The sequence below is a fragment of the Bos mutus genome, unplaced genomic scaffold (genome assembly GCF_027580195.1).
Source record: "Bos mutus isolate GX-2022 unplaced genomic scaffold, NWIPB_WYAK_1.1 CTG200, whole genome shotgun sequence".
NCBI lineage: Eukaryota > Metazoa > Chordata > Mammalia > Artiodactyla > Bovidae > Bos > Bos mutus.
In genome coordinates, this window is record NW_027219453.1 from 307,307 (window position 1) to 332,325 (window position 25,019).

At 39.2% G+C, this 25,019-nt stretch overlaps 1 protein-coding gene across 1 annotated transcript; it reads right to left on the minus strand.

Moving 5' to 3' along the window:
- Positions 1–7,502: 7,502 nt before the first annotated feature.
- Positions 7,503–8,441, minus strand: LOC102270236 (olfactory receptor 51I2). Its single transcript, XM_005906869.2, has one exon. It carries the CDS (start codon positions 8,439–8,441, stop codon positions 7,503–7,505), a length of 939 nt encoding a protein of 312 aa, XP_005906931.2.
- Between the last annotated feature and the right edge of the window lie 16,578 nt (positions 8,442–25,019).

Genomic DNA, 25,019 nt, shown 5'->3' on the forward strand with positions numbered 1-25,019 from the left:
AGAACTCAGACCTTCCTGTGGTTCCCAGAAAATTAGGGGCCACTTCTCTATGTGATTGGTTACCTCCTCTGGTCTTAGGGATCAGTCCATGCATGCTCATCTCCCCTTCAGAACTGTGATTCCTTTGGGTATGGGACTGATTAAACTTCTCCATATCTTTTTTCTGTCCTATGACTAGAATTTTCTTGCTTCTTATGCAGCCTTCTAGAAGGTAATAGAAAAAAATTCAAGAACTGAGCTAATGTAAAGAAAGAAAAGGAGAAGAAAACAGGCTTATTTTGTGCAGGGCAGAGACAAAGCCATTCTGGGTCTGGCTATCCTAGCTCTAGTGTTTATGGGGAAAAGGCTTCCTGACCATCCCAGGATCCCATTGTTTACTATATCCAGCAGCCACTGAATTTGTGGGTGGTGTAGATGCAGGCAAAGACAAAAAAATGTAGTTAGAGAAAAACCAATATTTATGGAGCATATGCTATGTGCCAGATACTCTGCAAGGAAATTTACAACTATTTACTCATTAATTCTTGGCAGAAGTGGAAACTAAGGCTCACTGATGATGATGGACAGGGAAGCTTGATGTGCTAGTCTATGGGGTCTCAAAGAATTGGACATGACTGAGCAACTGAACTGACTGACTGAAGGTTCAGTAAGGTGAGCTTGCCTCACAGAGTATGCAAGTAGCTGATAAAACCTCAAGTAAAGATATGTAAGACTCTAATATTGTACTCTGCATATAAGTTAAAAAGCAAGGTGACAATATACAGTTTTGACGTACTCCTTGATGTACTTGTGTATTTTGTCATCCTGCTTATTCCACTTGTGTGAGAAATGCCGGGCTGGATGAAGCACAAGCTGGAATCAAGATTGCCAAGAGAAATATCAATAACCTCAGATGTGCAGATGACACCACCCTTACGGCAGAAAGCAAAGAGGAACTAAAGAGCCTCTTGATGAAAGTGAAAGAGGAGAGTGAAAAAGCTGGCTTAAAACTCAACATTCAAAAAACAAAAGATCATGGCATCTGGTCCCATCACTTCATGGCAAATAGATGGGGAAATAGTGACAGACTTTATTTTCTTGGGCTGCAAAATCACTGCTGATGGTGACTGCAGGCATGAAATCAAAATATGCTTGCTCCTTGGAAGAAAAGCTATGACCACCCTAGATAGTACATTAAAAAGCAGAGACATTACTTGGCAGACAAAAGTCAGTCTAGTCAAAGCTGTGGTTTTCCAAGTAGTCATGTTTTGATGTGAGAAAGTGAAAGTGAAAGTCGCTCAGTCATGACCGACTCTTTGCATCCCCATGGACTATACAGTCCATGGAATTCTCCAGGCCAGGATACTGGAGTGGATAGCCTTCCTCCTCTCCCGGGGATCTTCCCAAGCCAGGAATCGAACCCAGGTCTCCCACATTGCAGGCAGATTCTTTAGCAGCTGAGCCACAAGGAAAGTCCAAGAATATTGGAGTGGACTATAAAGAAAGCTGAGCACTGGAGAATTGATGCTTTTGAACTGTGATGTTGGAGAAGACTCTTGAGAGTCCCTTTGACTGCAAGGAGATCAAATCAGTCAGTCCCAAAGGAAATCAGTCGTGAATATTCATTGGAAGGATTGAAGCTGAAACTCCAATACTTTGGTCACCTGATGTGAAGAATTGACTCATTGGAAAAGACCCTGATACTGGGAAAGATTGAAGGCAGGAGGAAGCAAAAGAGGGTGAGGTGGTTGGATGGCATCACTGACTCGATGGACATGAGTTTGAGCAAGCTCTGGGAGTTGGTGATAAACAGGGAAGCCTGGCATACTACAGTCCATGGGGTCACAAAGAGTCAGACATGATTGAGTGACTGAATTGAACTGAATATTGCACTGATGCCTTTGAAGCATTATGAAGTGTTGGGGAGGAAATTGGAAAAGAAAACGGAGGTACATATTTCTGGGTGGAGATTTCTTAGATACCCTTGAAGAGAGAGAGGGTTTCAAAAGGCAGATTCTGTGGCGGATTCATTTTGATATTTGGCAAAACTAATACAATTATGTAAAGTTTAAAAATAAAATAAAATTAAAAAAATAAAAATAAAATGCATTTAAGTTCAAAAAAAAAAAAAAAAAGGCAGATTCACATGAGACAGTGATACAAAAAAACAAAAACAAAAACGAACACACCCTGTATTCAGTGCTGGACTCTATTTCTTCTGCTCTTGGAACCCAGAACCTTTTCTTCAACTGAAGATTTATAGGAACCAGAATGGTTTAGGGTAACAGTTCTTGGGCTGAGCATCAGGAGTCCTGTGATTTTACTGTGCTCTGGCATGCCCTGGCTGTGTGAGACAGAAAAATTTCTTTTTCTCTCTAGACCTCTGTGTCTTCTTCTTTATATCAATTTTTGTGGACATTTTGTAGTATCCTTTATGGCTCTGTTGTTCTGATGGGATTGGAGAGCTGTATAGAGAGTCTTATAAAGACCATAATTTTTTATCTATGTGATGGATAATAACAAGTTAGAAATGCTTGTCTATTCATGGCTCATCAAAAGTTTACCATTAACTGATTTTTCTTACTGTTTAATCTCCTTGGTGATCTTACATATTGTGTCTCAGAATTCATAAGATGAAAGCAAAGTTAGACCATGTGTGCTGGCTCAGCGGTTATCTGAGTTATAGAATTGGTGGTGACCACTTTGCTCCTGTTTTTCTGAACCTTTCTTGTGCCCTGAGTCCTGCTTTCCTTCTTCAACTTGCAACAGTGTTAGTGAATCATGCAAATATTAACCCCAAGGAAACTGCCTCTGGAAAGTGATAATCTGGAGAACTACAGTGAATCACCCAGAGTTACACAATCAGTTAGAGGCAGTGCCAGGACAAGAACCTCAAGTCCAGGGGCATTTCCACCTGCTCTGCTCACCCAGCTAAGATGCTACAATCTGATAACCTCCCCTCAGTCTCTCCCTCTTCTCACCCTATCCCTTTCCCAGTTAACCCTTACTTGGGGCAAGGTTAAGCCATTTCAGGACAGTCAGCTAGCTCACCCCTTTGTTGTTGTGTTAGTCGCTCAGTCGTGTCTGACTCTTTGCAACCCCATGGACGTGTAGCCCACCAGGCTCCTCTGTTTATGGGATTCTTTAGGCAAGAATACTGGAGTAGGTAGCCATTTCCTTCTTCAGGGCATTTTTTTCTGACCTAGAGATTGAACCCGGGTCTCCCCACTAATTGGGTTCAGAACTCACCAGAAGACAGGCAGATGAGAGACACCCACAGAACAACATATTCTTCTATCTACTAAAGGGCATTCATGCTTGCCTTTTTATATCTCATTCTAAGCCCCGAGAGAAAGAGCGGTGATGCTGACTTTTTGTCTGAAAACTCATCAGGAAGGTTTTATTCTCTTGAGGTCTTTAATGACTACTGAGAATAAAGCATATACTCTTTTAGCTGAAAAATAACTCAACAATCTGCCAGACTGATTCTTACCCAATCCAAGACACTATCCACTGAAGGCTGGATAGGCATGTAAGACAGGAGCTCAATACCCTCTAAAAAATTCCAGAATTATGTGATATGCTGACCAAGCCCAAGAAAGAAGGTATAATCAAAAATGATTAAGATCACTTTTCTTTTCCTCTTAAATATATTGAAAACGCTAGTTCTTCCTTTACTCCTAGATGAAAAACAAGTTCCTTAATATTTCTGGTCACATTCAGATTATAAAATTTCCTCCAGTGAGTATCTGGACAACCCAGACTCATGTATAGCTTCCCTATAGCTCAGATGGTAAAGAATCTGCCTGCAATGTGGGAGACTGGGTTCAATGCCTGGGTGGGGAAGAGCCCCTGAAGAAGAGAATGGTTACCCATCTAGTATTCTTGCCTGGAAAAGTTCATGGACAGAGGAGCTTAGTGGGCTACAGTCCATGGGGTCACAAAGAGTCAGACATCACTAAGCAATAACAGACTCATGTAATAGTCGAATCTTCCAGTGTTCAGAATTGCAGTCTTTTATTTTCTGCTATCCTTCCCTTGCTAACAATGGTACCTGACTTCTCACCCAGAAAGGAGCCAGAAGGGAAATGGCAAGATTCATGATTCATTATGATTCAGTTACCTGATATCATGTTTCCTAGGTTTGTTAAATACTTAAAACAATACTTAAAGCTGATTCTTTCATTGGGTGCTTTCATTAATTATTTGAAGAAATTTCTTTCCATCTTTGACCTCTCCACTTGATTTTGATCTTGAAGAGACAGCAGTGAGTAGTCTTGAATCTTAGTTCCCTGCCTAGAAATTGGATTTAGGTGGCCTGGATGAAAACCAGGAATCCTAGCTGCTAGTCCACCAGCAGCTGGAGACTAGAAACAGTTTCCCTGGCTCTTGCCTCTTGTGAGAAATGAATTTCTCAAGGAAGCAAAAACTGCAAAAATAAGTACAAAGTTTATTATCAGAGATACAGCATAACATGTGGGAGAGCACACAGAGACATAGTTTGCTTATTTAAGACAAAATCAAGCCAAAAATACACAACCAGAGAGAAAGGATGTGAGTGTCCTTCATAATGAGGAAGATCGCAGTAAGAGGTGATTTAAATCACTTACATAGGGTAGTTCTCCCCGGTCTTTGTTTAAAAATGAAACTGTTAATTGCTCAGTCATGTCCAACTCCCTGAGACCCCATGAACTATAGTCCACCAGGCTCCTCTGTCCATGGAATTCTCCAGGCATGAAGAATTTTCAAGAATACTGGAATGGGTGGCCATTCCCTTCTCCAAGGGATCTTCCTGACCCAGGGATTGAACCTGGGTCTCCTGCACTGCAGGCAGATTTTTTACCACTTGAGCCACCAGGGAGTCCAGTTTTAGTCTATCTTTGCGCAATTATCTTGTTTTCTTTTTCACACCTGTCCTGCCCTAAGACCCTCCCCAATATGCTTGTGCAACTTTTTCCTAAGATGGATTCTACCACACAGACCTGTGGGAGTCTCGGCATCACGTGCCATGGGGCAGCAACCCCTCCTTTCTGTACCCTTTTTGCTGTCAGGGAAGTTTCCTTGATCTTAGGAAACTTCTGCATGTTATCTCTTTACTCCAGCAAAGCTCAGCGTTTGCCACTAGCTTTGTCCTTGGAATCTCTGAGGGAAAACAAAGCTTCAGTTGTACTCCAATTGACAAACACTAGTTGTCCAGCCCAGGAGTCCATCTATTTCCTACATCAATTTTAACTAATATATTTTTATGTGATTGCTTTTGACTCTGTCTACATCCCAGATCCCCTTTACATTCTTCTGGTCAGGATCTACAGCCACATCACACCAGCTCTCTCTAACATGTAGCCATTCAGGAAATAGGCAGCCTTTCTGTGTGAAACAAATGTCCTACCTCAAAACAGCAATAGTCTCCTACTCAATCCTGCTATCAGAACAGCAAGGTAACTTTCATTGCTCTATTTAAATTTCCAGGGGTAATAAGGAACTGATCTTCTGTGTCTCTTTCTCCCCACAACTTAGGGGACCTATGATTTCTGAGTAGAAACCTTGTGGAAACTCTCCTTTCATTCAGGGACAGTGGGATGCACCTCTGTATTCCTTTCTTTTGTATGAGGGGTGGGGGATGGGATAGCTCTTTCCAGGGGGTCTCTTCAGAAACCTTTATTTAAATCCTCTAATTTAACTCTTTTAAATCTTTGATTAGAACAGAGTTTCTTAACCTCAGCAGTGCTAACAGCTGAATACAAATGTGCTGATCTGAGTTCTGAATAAGTAAGGCATCACTGAACAAAATAGTGATAGCAATTTCTTTCAGCGTTTGGAAGCACTCACTTTCCAGCTCCTGCTTGGTTAGGGACCTATGGGGCACATGCAGGTGTGTACACACAGCCTGTTTACAGTGACCATAGATTATAGAGACATTTGTTGAGGAGGTTGAAAATGATAAGCCCTTATATTCTTAATAGAGAAAAAAATAATCCATTATATATGAGTATGTATGTAAATTTGTATATGTATTGCTTTAATGTTGCTGTTGTTTAGTCACTCAGTCGTGTCTGACTCTTATGACCCCATGGACTATAGGCCACCAGGCTTCTCTGTCCATGGGATTTACCAGGCAAGAATACTGGAATGGGTTGCCATTTCATTCACCAATGTATATGTATTATTTCTGACTAATAAATGTTGACCAATTTCCTAATTAACAGACTCATGGGGAGAAAGAAGTGTTTTTTCTGAGATAAGATGTATTTGTTTAAGCTATTAATATAAGTTTTTAAGTAAGCTATTGATATCTAAGTAAATTATAAACTATAAACTCGTTTTGATATTTATTGGAAATTAAAAGACACTTATTCCTTGGAAGAAAAGCTATGACAAACCTAGATAGCCTATTAAAAAGAGAGACTTCACTTTGCCGACAAAGATCCATGTAGTCAGAGCTATGTTTTTTCCACTGGTCAAGTACAGATGGGAGAGTTGGACTATAAAGAAGGCTGTGTGCTGAAGAATTGATACTTTTGAACTGTAATGCTGGAGAATACTCTTGAGAGTGCCTTGGACAGCAAGGAGATCAAACCAGTCAATCCTAAAGGAAATCAACCATGAATATCCATTGGAAGGACTGATGCTGAAGCTGAAGCTCCAATAGTCTGGCCACCTGATGTGAAGAACCAACTCATTGGAAAAACCCCTGATGCTGTGAGAGACAGAGGGCAGGAGGAGAAGGGGATGACAGAGGATAAGATGGTTGGATGGCATAACCTACTGAAAGGACACAAGTTTGAGCAAACTCTAGCAGACTGTGAAAGACAGGGAGGCCTGGCATGCTGCAGTCCATGGGGTCACAAAGAGCAGGACATGACTCAGCAACTGAACAATGAACAACAAGTCTTTTTCTAGAGCCCACATTTAAGCAATGTCATATGATATTTATCTTTCCCAGTCTGGCATACCTCAAGAAGTTGTAATGCTAATAGTGATGTCAGTTAGAGAAGCAGTATTTGCAGTGGTTGGGTACAAACACTGGAGACAGACTAGTATTGAATCTCACTTGGATCATTATGTGAGTTACTTTGAACGATTTATTTCATTCTCTATACTTCATAAGATTGTTAGAAAGATTAAATGAATTAATGCAAAATAATTTAGAACTGAATCTGGCACTTTTAGGAAACAGATACTACAATTAGTATTATATTAGTAATAATTATTATTATAGAAAATGATTCCTAGCTTAATCTTCCTCTGCAAAGTTTTGTCTAATCACTCAATTGACTCCAATAGTTATCTTTCTATGAATGAAATTGATTTTTGTTAGATGTATTGTTACACATTTGTTCTGTCCTATACGTTTTGAATCTCCATTCCTGATCTTTTACTTCCCCCACCCCCCAGTAAATCTACCTTTGTGATGATAATTATGATGTTTAGGATAACAACATCAACAATGATGATAATAACAACACTGTGGGTGATAGTCTAGGACTACAATGATCATTATAGTTTAAAGCCAAACGTGGAAGTCACATTTTGATGTGGTGAAACATGTGAACAATGGCTCTACGGATCTCCTTTGTCTTGGCGCTATAAATGAGAGGGTTGAGCACAGGAGGCACGAAGAGGTAGATGTTGGACAAAAGGACATGTATGTAGCGTGGAATATTTTTCCCAAAGCGGTGCACCATGGAGACCCCAATCATTGGTACATAAAATGCAAGTACAGCCAAGATATGTGACACACATGTGTTGAGAGCTTTGAGGCGTTCCTCACGGGAGGCAATGGCCATGACTGAGTGCAGAATGAGCACATAGGAGAGGAAGATAAATAACAAGTCCATGCCAAACGTGGAAATAAGAACAAAGAGTCCATAGATGATATTGATTGTGATGTCAGCACAAGCCAGCTTCATCATGTCTGGGTGGAGGCAGTAGGAGTGGGAAAGGACATTGGACCTGCAGATAGGCAGCCTCTGGATGAGGAAGGGAAGAGGAAAAAGGGTGATGAAGCTCCGAGCAGTCACTGCTAAACCCATTCCAGTGATGACTTCGTTAGTGAGCACAGTGGCATAGCGCAAGGGATCACAAATGGCCACATAGCGGTCAAAGCTCATGGCCAGCAGAATGCCTGACTCCATCATGGAGAAGGAATGAATGAGGAACATCTGGATTAGGCAGGCATCAAAATCAATGGTGCGGGCATTGAGACAGAAGGTTCTGAGAACGGTAGGCAGTGTGGCCATGGACATGGCCATGTCGCTGAAAGACAGCATGGACAGGAAGTAGTACATGGGCTGATGCAGGCTGGGCTCCACTCTCACAGCTTGCAGGATCACTGTGTTGCCCCCAAGAGCCACAGCATACATCACACAGAGGGGTCCTGCTAGCCAGAATTGAGAGCTCTCCAGGCCAGGGATACCAGTCAGAAGGAAAAAGGCAGGGTGAGTGATATTGAACAACCCCATGGCAGGAGGAAACCAGAGAGCTTTTCAGGGTCAGACCTTCTGATTTAGTGATTTCTGAGAGCTGCACTTACTGGAAGAGGAGGAACCAGAGAGTAAAAGACAGAGCAGATGGTGTCTACACAGTTTAAACTGAGGCGTTCATGAAATCACTTGCGTTGGAAAAATACAGGCAAACTTCTTTTCTTCATAGTTCATGATCATCAAGTCATAGGCTGGGCTACTGTTTCCCTCTGTTTTATGGAATAAGGAAGATATTGACAAATGTTTAAATATATCAAGTCATAGGCTGGGCTACATATTCCCTTTGTTTTATGAAAGAAGGACAATATTGGCAAATACTTAGATGTGTCAATTAGTTACAAAGAAAATGTTCACACTATGGTATCTACAATTTTAATCACATCTTTGAATGGAAATAGGTTAATTAAACTTCATAGAGAACTATTACAAAATGACATTGGGAGTTTGACTCATTAGTAACTTTACAAGTATTTAAATTTTTCCTTCACAGTGTTGATTCTTACATGTCACTAATTAATGATAGCGTACCCCAGAGCTAGTCTGAACTATGATATATGTTTGGTTAGGGAGGAGACGGGCCAGTGGGACTTCGATGAAATTGACTGCCAGTGGATATCAGCTTTTTACTAGCAGAGCTGCTGCAAAAAAGCAACAAAGAAACCTTGTATTTATGCAAAGGTGTGAAGTTGTTCCTGTCTGGGGAAAATTTATGAATTCTCCTCTAAATCTGGTATAGGTATACTAACATTCAGGTTGTCTAAAGACCATAGTTTTTTTATTTATTTATTTTTTTTCTAATTTTATTTTATTTTTAAACTTTACATAATTGTATTAGTTTTGCCAAATATCAAAATGAATCCACAGGTATACATGTGTCAAACATGGATGACTATGACATAGATTTAAAACTATGATCCTTACATCAGCTATATTCAATTAAAAGCTGATGAATATAGCTGATCATAGATCATTTTAAATCTATGTCATAGTCATCCATGTTTAGATACGCTCATTTATTTATGGCTATAGTTTATGACTAACTGATTTATTTTTCTCTGGGGACTTTTGTATACTTTTTTATATATCCTGAGAACTTTTATATATCTTTTTCTCAGAATTAATAAAATGAGAACAAAGTTAGATCATGTGTGCTGGCTCAGCTGTTAGTCTGAGTCGTGGAATTGGTGGTGATCACTTCTCTCCTATTTTTCTGAAACTTTCTTGTGCCCAAGTCCTGCTTACCTTCCTCAACTTGCAGCAATGTTAGTGAATCATAGAAACATTGATCTCAAGGAATCTGACTCTGGAAAGGGACAGTCTAGAGAAGTACGGTGAATCACTCGGAGTTACATAAGCAGTTAGTGGCTGTTCCAGGATTAGAACCCCAAGTCAAAGGAGATATTCTGTTCACCCCCTTATTCTGTTCACTCAGCTAAGATACTGCCTCCACGCAGTGTCTCTCTCTTCTTCACCCTCCCCTTTTCCCAGTGTAACCCTTTCTTGGGGCAGGGTTAAACCCTTTCAGGACAGTCAGCTAGTTCACCCCTACTGGCTTTCAGAACTCACCAGAGAACAGAATGACAAGAGACATCCATGGAACAACACATTCTTCTCTCCATCTGCTCAAGTGCGTTCGTGCCTGCCTGTTTTATATCTCACTCTAAGCCCCAGGAGGAGAGCAGTGGTGCTGACTTTGTGCCTGAAAACTCGTTAGGAAGATTTTATTCTCTTGAGGACTTTCATGACTACTGACCATAAGCACTTTTAGCTGAAAAAGAACTCTGCAATCTGCCACACCAGTTCTCTCCCCAGTGCAAGACGCTGCTTGGTGAAGGCTGGGCAGGCATGTAAGACAGGAGCTCATTATCTTTAATGAAATCCCAGAATTATGTGACATATTGACCTAGCTGAACAAATAAGGTATAATCAGAAAATAACTAAGTTTTCTTATCCTGGTGAATTTATTGAAAATGCTTAGTTCTTTTTTAAAATTAATTTTTATTGGACTATAATTGATTTACAATGTTGTGTTGGTTTCTACTGCACAGGAAAGTGAATTAGTTTATATATATATATATATATATATATGTATGTATATATGCATGTATATATATATATATTGCCTCTCCTTTGGATTCCCTTCCTATTTAGGTCACCACAGAGCACTGAGCTATATAGTAGGTTCTCATTAGTTATCTGTTTTATACAAAGTATCAATAGTTCTTTGCCTTCACCTTTGTAGAACTATATATTCTTCTGATTAGAAGCGACACCACCACCATGAAAACTCTCTCTAAAATGTAGCCACCCAGGAAAGGGTTAACTTTCTTGTGTATAACTAATGCCCTACCTCAAAATGGCAATAGTCTTCTATTTAGTCCTGCTATCTGAAGAGTGAGATGGCTTTTATCACACTACTTAAATTTTCAAGTGTAATAAGAAACGAGTCTGCTATGTCTCTTTTCCCCTACAACTCAGAGGACACATGCTCCTGAGTAGAATCTTTGAGGAAACTCTCTTTTTATTCAAGAACAGTGGGATGTACCTCCATATCCCTTTCTCTTGCATGTAGGATGTAGGATGTGGGATGGGAGACAGCTCTTTCCAATGATTCTCTTCAGAAATCTTTGTTTAGATCCTCTAATTCATAACTCTTTTACACCTTTGATTAGGGCAGAGTTTAGAGGATAAAACGTCTGCCCACAATGCGGGAGACCTGGGTTCAATCCCTGGGTAGGGAAGATCCCCTGGAGAAGGAAATGGCAACCCACTCCAGTACTCTTGCCTGGAAAATCCCATGGACGGAGGAACCTGATAGGCTATAGTCCACGGGGTCGCAAAGAGTCGGACACGACTGAGCAACTTCACTTCACTTCACTTCTCAACCTCAGCAGTGTTAACAATTTGTTGTGAATAATTCTTTATTGTGATGTGATGTCTTGTGCATTGTAAGAATTCTAGCAGTATCACTGGCCTTCACCTAACAGATGCTCCCAATATGCCCCCAATATGACAATAAAAGATGCCACCAGGCTTTGACAAGTGTGCCATGAAGTACAAAAGAACTTTTGGTTGAGAACCACTGAATTTTGCAAAGGAGTGTATAAGTCAGCTAACTGGTTCTATGAAAATCAAAATTTCCCATGATTGTTCATTAAAAATATAATAGCCATTATCTTCACATGTGAACCAGTCTAAGATACACAGGATCCATTTAAAAATTCTGTGTCATGTACAAAGCATCTCAAACTCTTAGCACATTAGAATTTCTCATCTCAAAAGTGTGGTTTGTGCATGAATTAGAAAAGAATTTCCAGACATGAGGCAGAATGAGAGGTGAATAGAGCTTATTAGAGAGAGAGATGCTGTTAGAACAGTGGGCTGTCTCAAAGGAAAGCAGACCCCTTTCAAGGGCTACTAGCCAATTTTTATAGCCTCAAGACAAAATTCCTCCAGGAACAGTGGCATTAGGTGATTGGTTAGGATGCTATAGAGTGGGTATTTTACTTAATATGGTGTCAGAGAGTTGGCTGGGGTAAGTCAGGGGGCTTGGTAATTGTTGCTATGGGGCTTGGTCAGTTCTGGAGAATTTTGTCCTGTAACTTTGGTAAAGGGTTCCACATCTGTGGCCTTAGTACAAGGTTCCCCACCTGTGACCTTGGTGTAGGGTTCAACAATAATCTCTCAGCTCAAATCCTTATTACATTTCTTTCTTTCTTTTTTAACTGAACCTCTTGCAGATTTTCAAACAAATATGCCATTTCATGACGTTGTGCTTCTGTATTTGGTCTTTATCATGTCCTCTGCTGGGAATTTTTACCACCTAAAACATTTCCTAGTGAACCCTACAGCTGTAAGAACCTTACCTGGTTATTTAATTATTTTCCTAATTTCTTGTGCTTTTTTGTGATTGTTTATGAACTTGACATTTCCCTATTTCTGGTTTTATCAAATGCTACTGAAACTTTACATAAATCACGCATTTTGTGTCTTCAGTTCAGTTTGGTTCAGTCGCTCAGTCGTGTCTGACTATTTGTGACCCCAGGAATCGCAGCACACCGGGCCTCCCTGTCCATCACCAACTCCCAGAGTTTACTCAGATTCATGTCCATGGAGTCGGTGATGCCATCTAGCCATCTCATCCTCTGTCGTCCCCTTCTCCTCCTGCCCCCAATCCCTCCCAGCATCAGGGTCTTTTCCAATGAGTCAACTCTTTGCATGAAGTGTCTTCCTCATTACATTATCCTCAATACCTAGCTCAGGGCCTGGGGCTTTTTTGACCCTTAGCAAGAATGAATAGAGAAAATTATTTTCAGCTTCATAGTCACAGAAACTATGTCTTATCCAGAGTCTCGCTTGACTTCACATGATGTAGACATTTAGAAATTGATTTTGGAATGGAGTCAGTCCATGACAGTGTACATAATCACAGAAATAGCTAAAGGTTTCCTCACAAATAAGCAGTTTTTTAAACATGTAACCTAAGATAGAGTCATCCACATTCAGTGCCATTCATGAGTTTTCAAAATTTCTCTAAAAAGAAGTTGAGGGAAATTTCTAAGGTGAAGAAATAATATGGAATGCACAACTAACCATTTTAAGGATATTAAGTGGTATTTGGCCTCTTTTAACCCAGAGTTTGACTCTTCTTCTGGTACCAGTTATTTCCTCCTAAATACTGCCTACCTCTTAACATTACCAGGAATGTTTTAGGTACTGTTAATGAATTTATTCACAATTTCCTCAGACTATCATCACAAAACTCAATATGGGGACTATAAAAAAGGAAGGAGTCTGGTTACTCTTGTTTCCCCACAGTATATATTGGGTACTCAATTTATTTGTTAAAATATAAAATTAATGAATAAATAAATTAGCCAAATACCATTTTTAAGTAGCAAGTATATGCTTAGACTTGATTAAATTTTTAGATTATGATGTATGAATCCTGTATCTATATTAGTTATAAATTGATATGTAACAAATTACCAAAAAAAAAAAAAAAACCCTCAGTAGCTTAATACATATTAACTCATTAAGTTATGAACTTTGTGTCTTATTTATGAAGGACCAGTGATTGGCTCAGTTGAGTGGTTCCAGCTAAGATTCTCTCATGAGGTTACAGTCAAACTGCTGGTTAGGGCTCCAGTTCATGAAGAATTGACTAGGTCTGGAAGACCCTCCCCCAAGTTAACATGGGTATTGGCAGGAGGCTTCAGTACCTAGTTGCTTAACCCTCTCCACAGGACGGTCTGTGATATACCTTCCTCCAGAATGAGACAAGATGGATGGTGCAATCTTTATCTCTAATCTGAAAGATGGATGATGTGATGTTACATCTGCTCATTAAAAAAAAAAATCTAGTTTTTGTTTCACACATGATCATTTACTTCTTATTTTATTACTTATAAGTGTGGAGTTTTGTTGTTTAGTCACTAAGTCATGTCTGATTCTTTGTGACTCCATGGACTATAGCCTACCAGGCTCCTCTGTCTTTGGGATTTTCCAGACAAGAATACTAGAGTGGGTTACCATTTCCTTCTTCAGGGGATCTTCCAAACTAAGGGACTGAATCCAGGTATCTTGCATTGACAGGCAGATTCTTTACTACTGAGCCATCAGGGAAGCTCTTGGAAAGCTATAAAATGGAACCAGCTAATGCATTGGAAAGAATCATTGTCACTCAAGTGCAAAAGTGTTGCTGCGGTAACACTGAAAGCAACAAAAAGCAATCCTTCTTCTTGCTCGAGTTTCCTAGGACATCCTATTTGCAGATCTGGGGAACTGATTGGAAAGTGATAAATGGAGTTTACAGAGACCCAGTACCACAAGGAATAATGTAAATATGTAATTGAGACTGAGAGACAATAATAAAATAACTAGTACAATAAAACAGAGTGAACTTAATCTTGGAAATCATTTATACAGATTACAAAAGATCCAAGAAATGGACCTGCTGTTGCTAATACAACTTAGAGATTTGCCACTATGATCCACAGGCTGAAGACTCGAGGTGGGATCACCAGAACTGAAGCCAGTATGATTCCAACTGGCAAAAGCTGGAGCTGTGGAAGAAACGTAACACATGCCAGAGATTTCTTTAGGCAGGAGAATAGAGGGAGTGACATAATCTCTGTGTGTACCTAACCACTGAAGGTATCTGGAATCTAGCTGATATTCAGTTCAGTTCAGTTGCTCAGTCGTGTCTGACTCTCTTCAACCTCATGGATTGCAGCATGCCAGGCTTCCCTGTCCATCACCAACTCTTAGAACTTGCTCAAACTCATGTCCATTGAGTAAGTGATGCCATACAACCATCTCATCCTCTGTCATCCCCTTCTCCTCCTGCCTTCAATCTTTCCCAGCTTCAGGATTTTTCCCAATGAGACAGTTCTTTGCATCAGGTGGCCAAAGTATTGGAGCTTCAGCTTCAGCATCAATCCTTCCAATGAATATTCAGGACTGGTTCCCTTTAGCATTGGTGGTTTGATCTCCTTCCAAAGGACTTTCCTTGCAAAGGGACTCTCAAGTGTCTTCTCCAACACCACAGTTCAAAAGCACCAATTCTTTGGCACTCAGCTTTCTTTATAGTCCAACTATCACATCACATCACATCACATCACATCACTACTGGAAAAACCATAGCTTTGACTAGATGGACCTTTGTCAGCAAAGTAATATCTCTGCTTTAAAAAAAAATTATTTTTTATTGAAGGATAATTGCTTTACAAGGTTCTGTTTGTGCCCTCCAAGAGTCTATTTCCCAGTCCTATGTAGGTTCTGGCAGCTCCATGGTGGGGTTAATGGCGACCTCCTCCAAGAGGGCTTGTGCCATACCCAAGTCTGCTCCACCTAGAGCCCCTGCACCTGATCAGTCCACTGTTGACCCGTACCTCCACAGGAGATGCTCAGACACAGTTTTGTCTTCGTCTCTGTGGGGTCTCTGAGTCCTGGTGCACACAAAGTTTGTTTGAGCTCTCTGAGCATCTCTGATGGGTATGGGGTTTGATTCTAAATGTGATTTCGCCCCTCCTACCATCTTGCTGGAGCTTCTCCTTTGCCCTTGGACGTGGGGTATCTCCTCACAGTCACTCCAGCACCTACTGTCTTACTGGGGTTTCTCTGACCTTGGATGTGGGGTATCTCCTCATGGCCGCTGCTCCTGACCTTGACCGTGCAGCCACCTCTCCAGCTGCCATCCCATCACTTCATAGCAAATAGATGGGGAAACAGTGGAAACAGTGGCAGACTTTATTTTTGAGCGCTCCTAAATTGCTGCAGATGGTGATTACAGCCATGAAATTAAAAGATACTTGCTCCTGGGAGAAAAGTTATGACCAACCTAGACAGCATATTAAAAAGCAGAGGCATTATTTTGTCAACAAAGGTCCATCTAGTCAAAGCTATGGTTTTCCCAGTAATCATGAATGGATGTGAGAGTTGGATTATAAAGAAAGCTGAATGCTGAAGAATTGATGCTTTTGAACTGTGGTGTTGGAGAAGACACTTTAGAGTCCCTTGGACTGCAAGGAGATCCAGCCAGTCCATCCTAAAGGAAATCAGTCCTGAATATTCATTGGAAGGACTGATGCTGAAGCTGAAATTCCAATACTTTGGCCATATGGTATGAAGAACTGACTCATTTAAAAAGCCCCTGATGCTAGGAAAGATTGAAGGCAGGAGGAGAAGGGGATGAAAGAGGATGAGATGGTTGGATGGCATCACCGACTTAATGGACATGAGTTTGAGTAAACTCTGAGAGTTTGTGGACAGGGAGGCCTGGTGTGCTGTGGTCAATGGGTTTGTAGAGTCAGACACAACTGAACTGAACTGAATTTCTTTACAGAATTTTGCTGTTTTTTGTCAAACCTCAACATGAATCAGCCATAGGTATACATATACCCCCTCCCTTTTGAACCTCCCTCCCATCTCCTTTCCCATCCCACCCCTCTAGGTTGATACAGAGCCCCTATTTGAATTTCCTGAGCCATACAGCAAATTCCCATTGGCTATCTATTTTACCTATGGTAATGTAAGCTTCCATGTTATTCTTTCCATACATCTCACCCTCTCCTCCCCTCTCCCCATGTCCATAAGTCCATTCTCTTTGTCTGTGTCTCCTTTGCTGCTCTGTAAATAAATTCTTCAGTAGTATTTTTCTAGATTCTGTATATATTCATTAGAGTACAGTATTTACCTTTCTCTTTCTGACTTACTTCACTCTGTATAATAGGTTCTGGGTTCATCCACCTCATTAGAACTGACTCAGATGCATTCTTTTTAATGGCTGAGTAATATTACTTTGTGTATATATACAACTACTTCTTTATCCATTCATCTGTTGATGGACATCTAGGTTACTTCCATGTTCTAGCTATTGTAAATAGTGCTGCAGTGAACAATGGGATACATGTGTCTCTTTCAATTTTGGTTTCCTCAGGATATATGCCTAGGAGTGGGATTGCTGGGTCATATGGTGATTTTATTCCCAGTTTTTTAAGGAATCTCCATACCATCTTCCATAGTGGCTGTATTAATTTACATTCCCACCAACAGTGCAAGAGCATTCCCTTTTCTCCACATCCTTTCCAGCATTTATTGTTTGTAGACTTTTTGATGTTGGCCATTCTGACTGGTGTGAGGTGATATCTCATTCTAGTTTTGACTTGCGTTTCTTTAGTAATGAGCAATGTGGACCATATTTTCATGTGTTTGTTAGCCATCTATATGTCTTCTTTGGAGAATTGTCTGTTTAGGTTTTTCCCCACTTTTTGATTGGGTTGTTTGATTTCTGGTATTGAGTTGTATGAACAGCTTGCATACTTTAGAGATTAATCCTTTGTAAGTTTTTTCACTTCTGTTATTTTCTCCCATTCTGAGGGTTGTCTTTTCACCTTGCTTATAGTTTCCTTTTTTGTGCAAAAGAGTTTAAGTTTAATCAGGTCCCACTTGTTTACTTTTGTTTTTATTTCCATTACTCTGGGAAATGGGTCATAGAGGATCTTACTTTGATTTACATCATCAAGTGTTCTGCCTATATTTTCCTCTAAGAGTTGTATAGAGTTTGGTCTTACATTTAGGTCTTTAATCCATTTTGAGTTTATCTTTGTGTATGGTGTTAGGAAGTGTTCTAATTTCATTATTTTACATGTAGCTGTCCAGTTTTCCCAGCATCATTTATTGAAGAGGCTGTCTTTGTCTGGGAAAAGGAGACTTCAAACACAATAAGTTAAAAAATAGTAATAATAAGGCAGATGAAGGAACAAATGAAGGAACAAACTAGAAACACAGAAGTCTAAATAAATGAAGAGCAAATAGGCAAACTACTTGAAAAAGAATTCAGAATAATGATAGTAAAGATGATCAAAAATCTTGAAAACAGAATGGAGGCAATGCAAGAATCAATCAACAAAGACCTAGAATAATTAAAGAATAAACATACAGAGACAAATAACACAATTACTGAAATTAAAAATACTTTAGAAGGAATCAATAGCAGAATATCTGAAGCAGAAGAATGAATCAGTGAGTTGGAAGATAAAATGATAGAAATAACTTCTGAAGAGCAGAATAAAGTAGAAAGATTTAAAAGAACTGAGGACAGTCTCAGAGACCTCTGTATAATATCAAATGCACCAATATTTGAATTACAGTGGTCCCAGAATAAGAAGAGAAGAAGAAAGCATATAAGAAAAATTTTGAAGAGATTATAATTGAAAATTTCTGCAACATGGAAAAGGAAATAGTCAACCAAGTCCAAGAGGCACAAAGAGTCTCATACATGATAAACCCAAGGAGAAACACACCAAGACACATACTAATCAAACTAAAACAGACTAAACACAAAGAAAGAATATTAAAAGCAGCAAGGGAAAAGCAACAAGTAACATACACTTAAAGTTGATTTTTCAGCAGAAGCTCTGCAGGCCAGAAGGGAATTTCAGGATATATTTAAAGTACTGAAAGGGAAAATCTACAACCAAGATTACTGTACCTGGCAAGGATCTCATTCAAAATTGATAGAGAAATAAAAAGCTTTTCAGACAAGTAAAAGTTAAGAGAATTCATTACCACCAAACTAGCTTTACAACAAATGTTAAAGGGACTTATATAGTCAAGAAATACAAGAGAAGAAAAAAGATCTACAAAATCAACCCCAAACAATGAAGAAAATGGCAATAGGAATATATATATCAATAATTAGTTTAAATGCAAATGGATTAAATGCTCCAACCAAAAGACACAGACTGGCTGAATAGACACAAAAAGAAAATCCACATATATGCTGTCTACAAGAAACCCACTTGAGACCTAAAGACAAATAAACACTGAAAGTGAGAGGATGGAAAAATATATTCCATGCAAATGGAAAGCAAAAGAAAGCTGGAGTGGCAATCCTCATGTCAGACAAAATAAACCTTAAAGAAGATTACAAGAGATAAGGAAGGACGCTACATAATGATAAAGGGATCAATCCAAGAGGAAGACATAACAATTGTAAATATCTATGCACCCAACATAAGAGCACCTCAATACATAAGACAAACACAGACATAAAAGGAGAAATTGACAGTAACACAATAATAGTAGGAGACTTTAACACCCGACTCACAACAATGGACAGATCATCAAAACAGAAAATTAAGAAGGAAACACAAGTCTTAAATGGTACATTAGATGAAATGGATCTCATTGATATCTTCAGGACGTTCTATGCAAATGCACAATACACCTTCTCAAGTACACATGGAACATTCTCCAAGATAGACCACATCTTGGCTCACAAATCAAACTTTGGTAAATTCAATAAAATTGAAATCATATCAAGCATCTTCTCTGACCACAATGCTATGAGACTAGATATCAATTAAAAGAAAAAAAAGCTGTAAGAAACACAACCACATGGAGATAAAACAACATGTTTCTAAATAACTGACAGGTTACTGAAGAAATCAAAATGAAAATAAAAAATTTCTAGAAACAAATGATAATGAAAACTCAAAACCTATGGGATGCAGCAAAAGCATTTCTAAGAGGGAAGTTTATAGCAATACAATCCTACATCAAGAAACAAGAAAAACATCGAATAGAGAGCCTAACTTTACACCTAAAACAACTGGAAAAAGAAGAAGAAAAACTCCCCAAAATTATTTGAAGGAAAGAAATCATAAAGATCCAAGCAGAAATAAATGAAAAAGATATGAAAGAAACAATAATAAAGATTAATAAAAGCTGGTTCTTTGAGAAGATAAACAAAATCAACCAACCTTTAGCCAGACTCATCAAGAAAAAAAGAAGAATCAAATCAGCAAAATTAGAAATAAAAAAGAGGTTACAACAGACAATGCAGAAATACAAAGTATTATAAGAGATTATTATCAAGAGCTATATGGTAATAAAATACATAACCTGGAAGAAATGGACAGATTCTTAGAAAAGTTCAATCTTCTAAGACTGAACCAGGAAGAAATAGAAATTATAAAGAATCCAATTACAAGCATTGAAATTGAAGCTGTGATCAAAAATCTCCCAGAAAAGAAAAGCCCAGGATCATACGGCTTCACAGGAGAATTCTATCAAACATTTAGAGAAGAGCTAATAATGCCTATCCTTCTAAAACTCAAAGAACTGAGTGGAAGAAACACTTCCAAACTAATTCTACAAGGATATCATCACCCTGATACCAAAACCAGACAAAGACTGCACAAAAAAAGAAAACTACAAGCCAATATTACTGATAAACATAGATGAAAAAATCTTGAACAAAATTTTAGCAAACAGAATTCAGCAACACATCAAAAAGCTCATACACCATGATCAAGTTGGGTTTATTTGAGCGATGTAAGGATTCTTCAATACACGCAAATCAATCAATGTGGTACACCATATTAACAAATTGAAAGATAAACGTCATATGATAATCTCAATAGATATAGAAAAAGCCTTTGACAAAATTCAGCACCCATTTAAGATTAAAACTATTCAAAAAATGGGCATACAAGGAAGCTACCTAAACATAGTAAAGGCCATGTATGATAAGCCTATCAGATCAGATCAGATCAGATCAGTCGCTCAGTCGTGTCCGACTCTTTGCGACCCCATGAATCGCAGCACACCAAGCCTCCCTGTCCATCACCAACTCCCAGAATTCACTGAGACTCACCTCCATCGAGTCAGCGATGCCATCCAGCCATCTCATCCTCTGTCGTCCCCTTCTCCTCCTGCCCCCAATCCCTCCCAGCATCAGAGTCTTTTCCATTGAGTCAACTCTTCCCATGAGGTGGCCAAAGTACTGGAGTTTCAGCTTTAGCATCATTCCTTCCAAAGAAATCCCAGGGCTGATCTCCTTCAGAATGGACTGGTTGGATCTCCTTGCAGTCCAAGGGACTCTCAAGAGTCTTCTCCAACACCACAGTTCAAAAGCATCAATTCTTCGGCACTCAGCCTTCTTCACAGTCCAACTCTCACATCCATACATGACCACTGGAAAAACCATAGCCTTGACTAGACGAACCTTTGTTGGCCAAGTAATGCCTCTGCTTTTGAATATGCTATCTAGGTTGGTCATAAATTTCCTTCCAAGGAGTAAGCGTCTTTTAATTTCATGGCTGCAGTCACCATCTGCAGTGATTTTGGAGCCCAGAAAAATAAAGTCTGATACTGTTTTCACTGTTTCCCCATCTATTTCCCATGAAGTTGTGGGACCGGATGCCATGATCTTCATTTTCTGAATGTTGATTTAAGCCAACTTTTTCACTCTCCACTTTCACTTTCATCAAGAGGCTTCTGAGTTCCTCTTCAATTTCTGCCATAAGGGTAGTGTCATCTGCATATCTGAGGTTATTGATATTTCTCCCGGCACTCTTGATTCCAGCTTGTGTTTCTTCCAGTCCAGCATTTCTCATGATGAAATCTGCATAGAAGTTAAATAAGCAGGGTGACAATATAGAGCCTTGAAGAACTCCTTTTCCTATGTGGAACCAGTCTGTTGTTCCATGTCCAGTTCTAACTGTTGCTTCCTGACCTGCATACAAATTTCTTAAGAGGCAGATCAGGTGGTCTGGTATTCCCATCTCTTTCAGAATTTTCCACAGTTTATTGTGATCCACACAGTCAAAGGCTTTGGCATGATCAATAAAGCAGAAATAGATGCTTTTCTGGAACTCTTTTGCTTTTTCCACGATCCAGCAGATGTTGGCAATTTGATCTCTGGTTCCTCTGCCTTTTCTAAAAGCAGCTTGAACAGCAGGAAGTTCCCAGTTTACATATTGCTGAAGCCTGGCTTGGAGAATTTTGAGCATTACTTTACTAGCGTGTGAGATGAGTGCAATTGTGTGGTAGTTTGAGCATTCTTTGGCATTACCTTTCTTTGGGATTGGAATGAAAACTGACCTTTTCCAGTCCTGTGGCCACTGCTGAGTTTTCCAAATTTGCTGGCATATTGAGTGCAACACTTTCACAGCATCATCTTTCAGGATTTGGAATAGCTCCACTGGAATTCCATCACCTCCACTAGCTTTGTTCATAGTGATGCTTTCTAAGGCCCACTTGACTTCACATTCCAGGATGTCTGGCTCTAGGTGAGTGATCACACCATCGTGATTATCCGGGTTGTGAAGACCTTTTTTGTACAGTTCTTCTGTGTATTCTTGCCATCTCTTCTTAATATATTCTGCTTCTGTTAGGTCCATACCATTTCTGTCCTTTATCGAGCCCATCTTTGCATGAAATATTCCTTTGATATCTCTGATTTTCTTGAAGAGATCCCTAATCTTTCCCATTCTGTTGTTTTTCTCTATTTCTTTGCATTGATCGCTGAAGAAGGCTTTCTTTTCTTGCTATTCTTTGGAACTCTGCATTCAGATGTTTATGTCTTTCCTTTTCTCCTTTGCTTTTCACTTCTCTTCTTTTCACAGCTATTTGTAAGGCCTCCCCAGACAGCCATTTTGCTTTTTTGCATTTCTTTTTCATGGGAATGGTCTTGATCCCTGTCTCCTGTACAATGTCACGAACCTCATTCCATAGTTCATCAGGCACTCTATCTATCAGATCTAGGCCCTTAAATCTATTTCTCACTTCCACTGTATAATTATAAGGGATTTGATTTAGGTCATACCTGAATGGTCTAGTGGTTTTCCCTACTTTCTTCAATTTAAGTCTGAATTTGGCAATAAGGAGTTCATGGTCTGAGCCATAGTCAGCTCCTGGTCTTGTTTTTGCTGACTGTATAAAGCTTCTCCATCTTTGGCTGCAAAGAATATAATCAATCTGATTTCAGTGTTGACCATCTGGTGATGTCCATGTATAGAGTCTTCTCTTGTGTTGTTGGAAGAGGGTGTTTGTTATGACCAGTGCATTTTCTTGGCAAAACTCTGTTAGTCTTTGCCCTGCTTCATTCCATATTCCAAGGCCAAATGTGCCTGTTACTCCAGGTGTTTCTTGACTTTCTACTTTTGCATTCCAGTCCCCTATAATGAAAAGGACATCTTTTTTGGGTGTTAGTTCTAAAAGGTCTTGTAGGTCATCATAGAACCATTCAACTTCAGCTTCTTCAGCATTACTGGGTATAGACTTGGATTACTGTGATATTGAATGGTTTGCCTTGGAAACGAACAGAGATCATTCTGTCATTTTTGAGATTGCATCCAAGTACTGCATTTCAGACTCTTTTGTTGACCATGATGGCCACTCCATTTCTTCTGAGGGATTCCTGCCCACAGTAGTAGATATAATGGTCATCTGAGTTAAACAAGCCTATAGCAAACATTATTCTAAATGGTGAACAACTGAAAGCATTCCCCCTAAGATCAGAAACAATACAAGGGTGTCCACTTTTGCCACTATTATTCAACATACTTCTGGAAGACCTAATTACCACAATCAGAGAAGAAAAGGAAATAAAAGGAATCCAGATCAGAAAAGAAGAAGTACATCCCTCACAGTTTGGAGATGACATGATACTGTACATAGAAAACCCTAAAAATAGTATCAGAAAATTATTAGAGCTAATCAGAGAATTTTGCAAAGTTTCAGGATACAAAATCAATACACAGAAATCACTTGCATTTCTATATATTAACAATGAAAAATCAGAAAGAGAAATTAAGGAATCAATCCCATTCACCATTACAACAAAAAGAAATATCTAGGAATAAACTTATCTAAGGAGAAAAAGAAAACTGTATACAGAAAATTATAAGACACTAATGAAAGAAATCAAAGACAATATAAATAGATGGAGAGACATTCCATGTTCCTGGGTATGAAGAATCAATTTTGTGAAAATGATTATACTACCAAACACAATCTACGGATTCAATGTGATCCCTATCAAATAACCAATGGCATTTTTTCCACAAAACTAGAACAAAAATTTTCACAATTCATATGGAAACACAAAAGACCTAGAATAGCCAAAGCAGTCTCGAGAAATAATATTGGAGCTGGAGGAATCAACCTTCCTGACTTCAGATTATACTACAAAGCTAGAGTCATCAAAACCATATGGTACTGGCACAAAAACAGAAATGTAGACCAATGAAAGAAAATAGAAAGCCCAGAAATAAACCCATGCATCTATGGGTACTTTATTTCTGCTTTTTAATATGCTGTCTAGGTTGGTCATAGCTTTCCTTCCAAGGAGCAAGCGTCTTTTAATTTCATGGCTGCAGTCACCATCTGCAGTGATTTTGGAGCCCAAGAAAATAAAGTCTGTCACTGTTTCCATCGTTTACCCATGTATTTGCCATGAAGTGATGATACTGGATTTCATGATTTGCTGATATTAGAGTCTGGGATATCCTTCAAGTAATAAGTGGAGCCCTGTGATATGGAGAAGAATCACAGAGAGTGAGAGGTGAATCCTTGGTATAGCACAGAGGCAGAATTCATCCACTCACCTCAGTCTTGTTATATCACTAGAACTGTAAAATACATGATCTCCTATGGACTTTTACCTTCATAGTGAGAACGATGTAAGGTATCAAGTCACTGTAGTCTGAAAAATCACAGTTGGACTTGGTTTTTAGAAATAGAGTTTCTATCGTATATAATAATCTTTTCTCTCAAAGCCAGATAGCCAGATTATCTTGGAGTTATTTCAAAATTGGCATACATTCAAAACATAACCTATAACCTGACTCAAGTAGAATCGATGATTCTTTATTCATAACGTTGTTCATTTCTGCCATAAAAGCAGCAATCATAGTGTTATAGCTGTTCCTGTGTGGTTCTGTAGCCTTGATTGCAGAGAAAGCAGTGTAGCGGAAGAACCAGATACCCCTACGATGGAGCACAGGTATGACCCAGAGTACGGATTTGTTCACCATAAATGGCTAACCTTGGGATAAAACGAGCTGCAGTTGAGAAATTTGATTCTTGTCTTTAATCATATGAAAAGGTATCAGTTATGTTAAATACATAAAATTGATCTCATAGTTATATAGACGATGTTCAGGGTTGGTTTAAAATAGGTCTTGAGATCATTTATATCAGATTGAATTTTCCTTGCAGTTGAATGGGGTTTGTGCTTGCTGAAGAATGGTCTATGTCCAGCAA

Excerpts from the sequence above, each read along its gene's own strand:
- LOC102270236 (XM_005906869.2), bottom strand. The coding sequence starts at position 8,441 with ATGGGGTTGTTCAATATCACTCACCCTGCCTTTTTCCTTCTGACTGGT.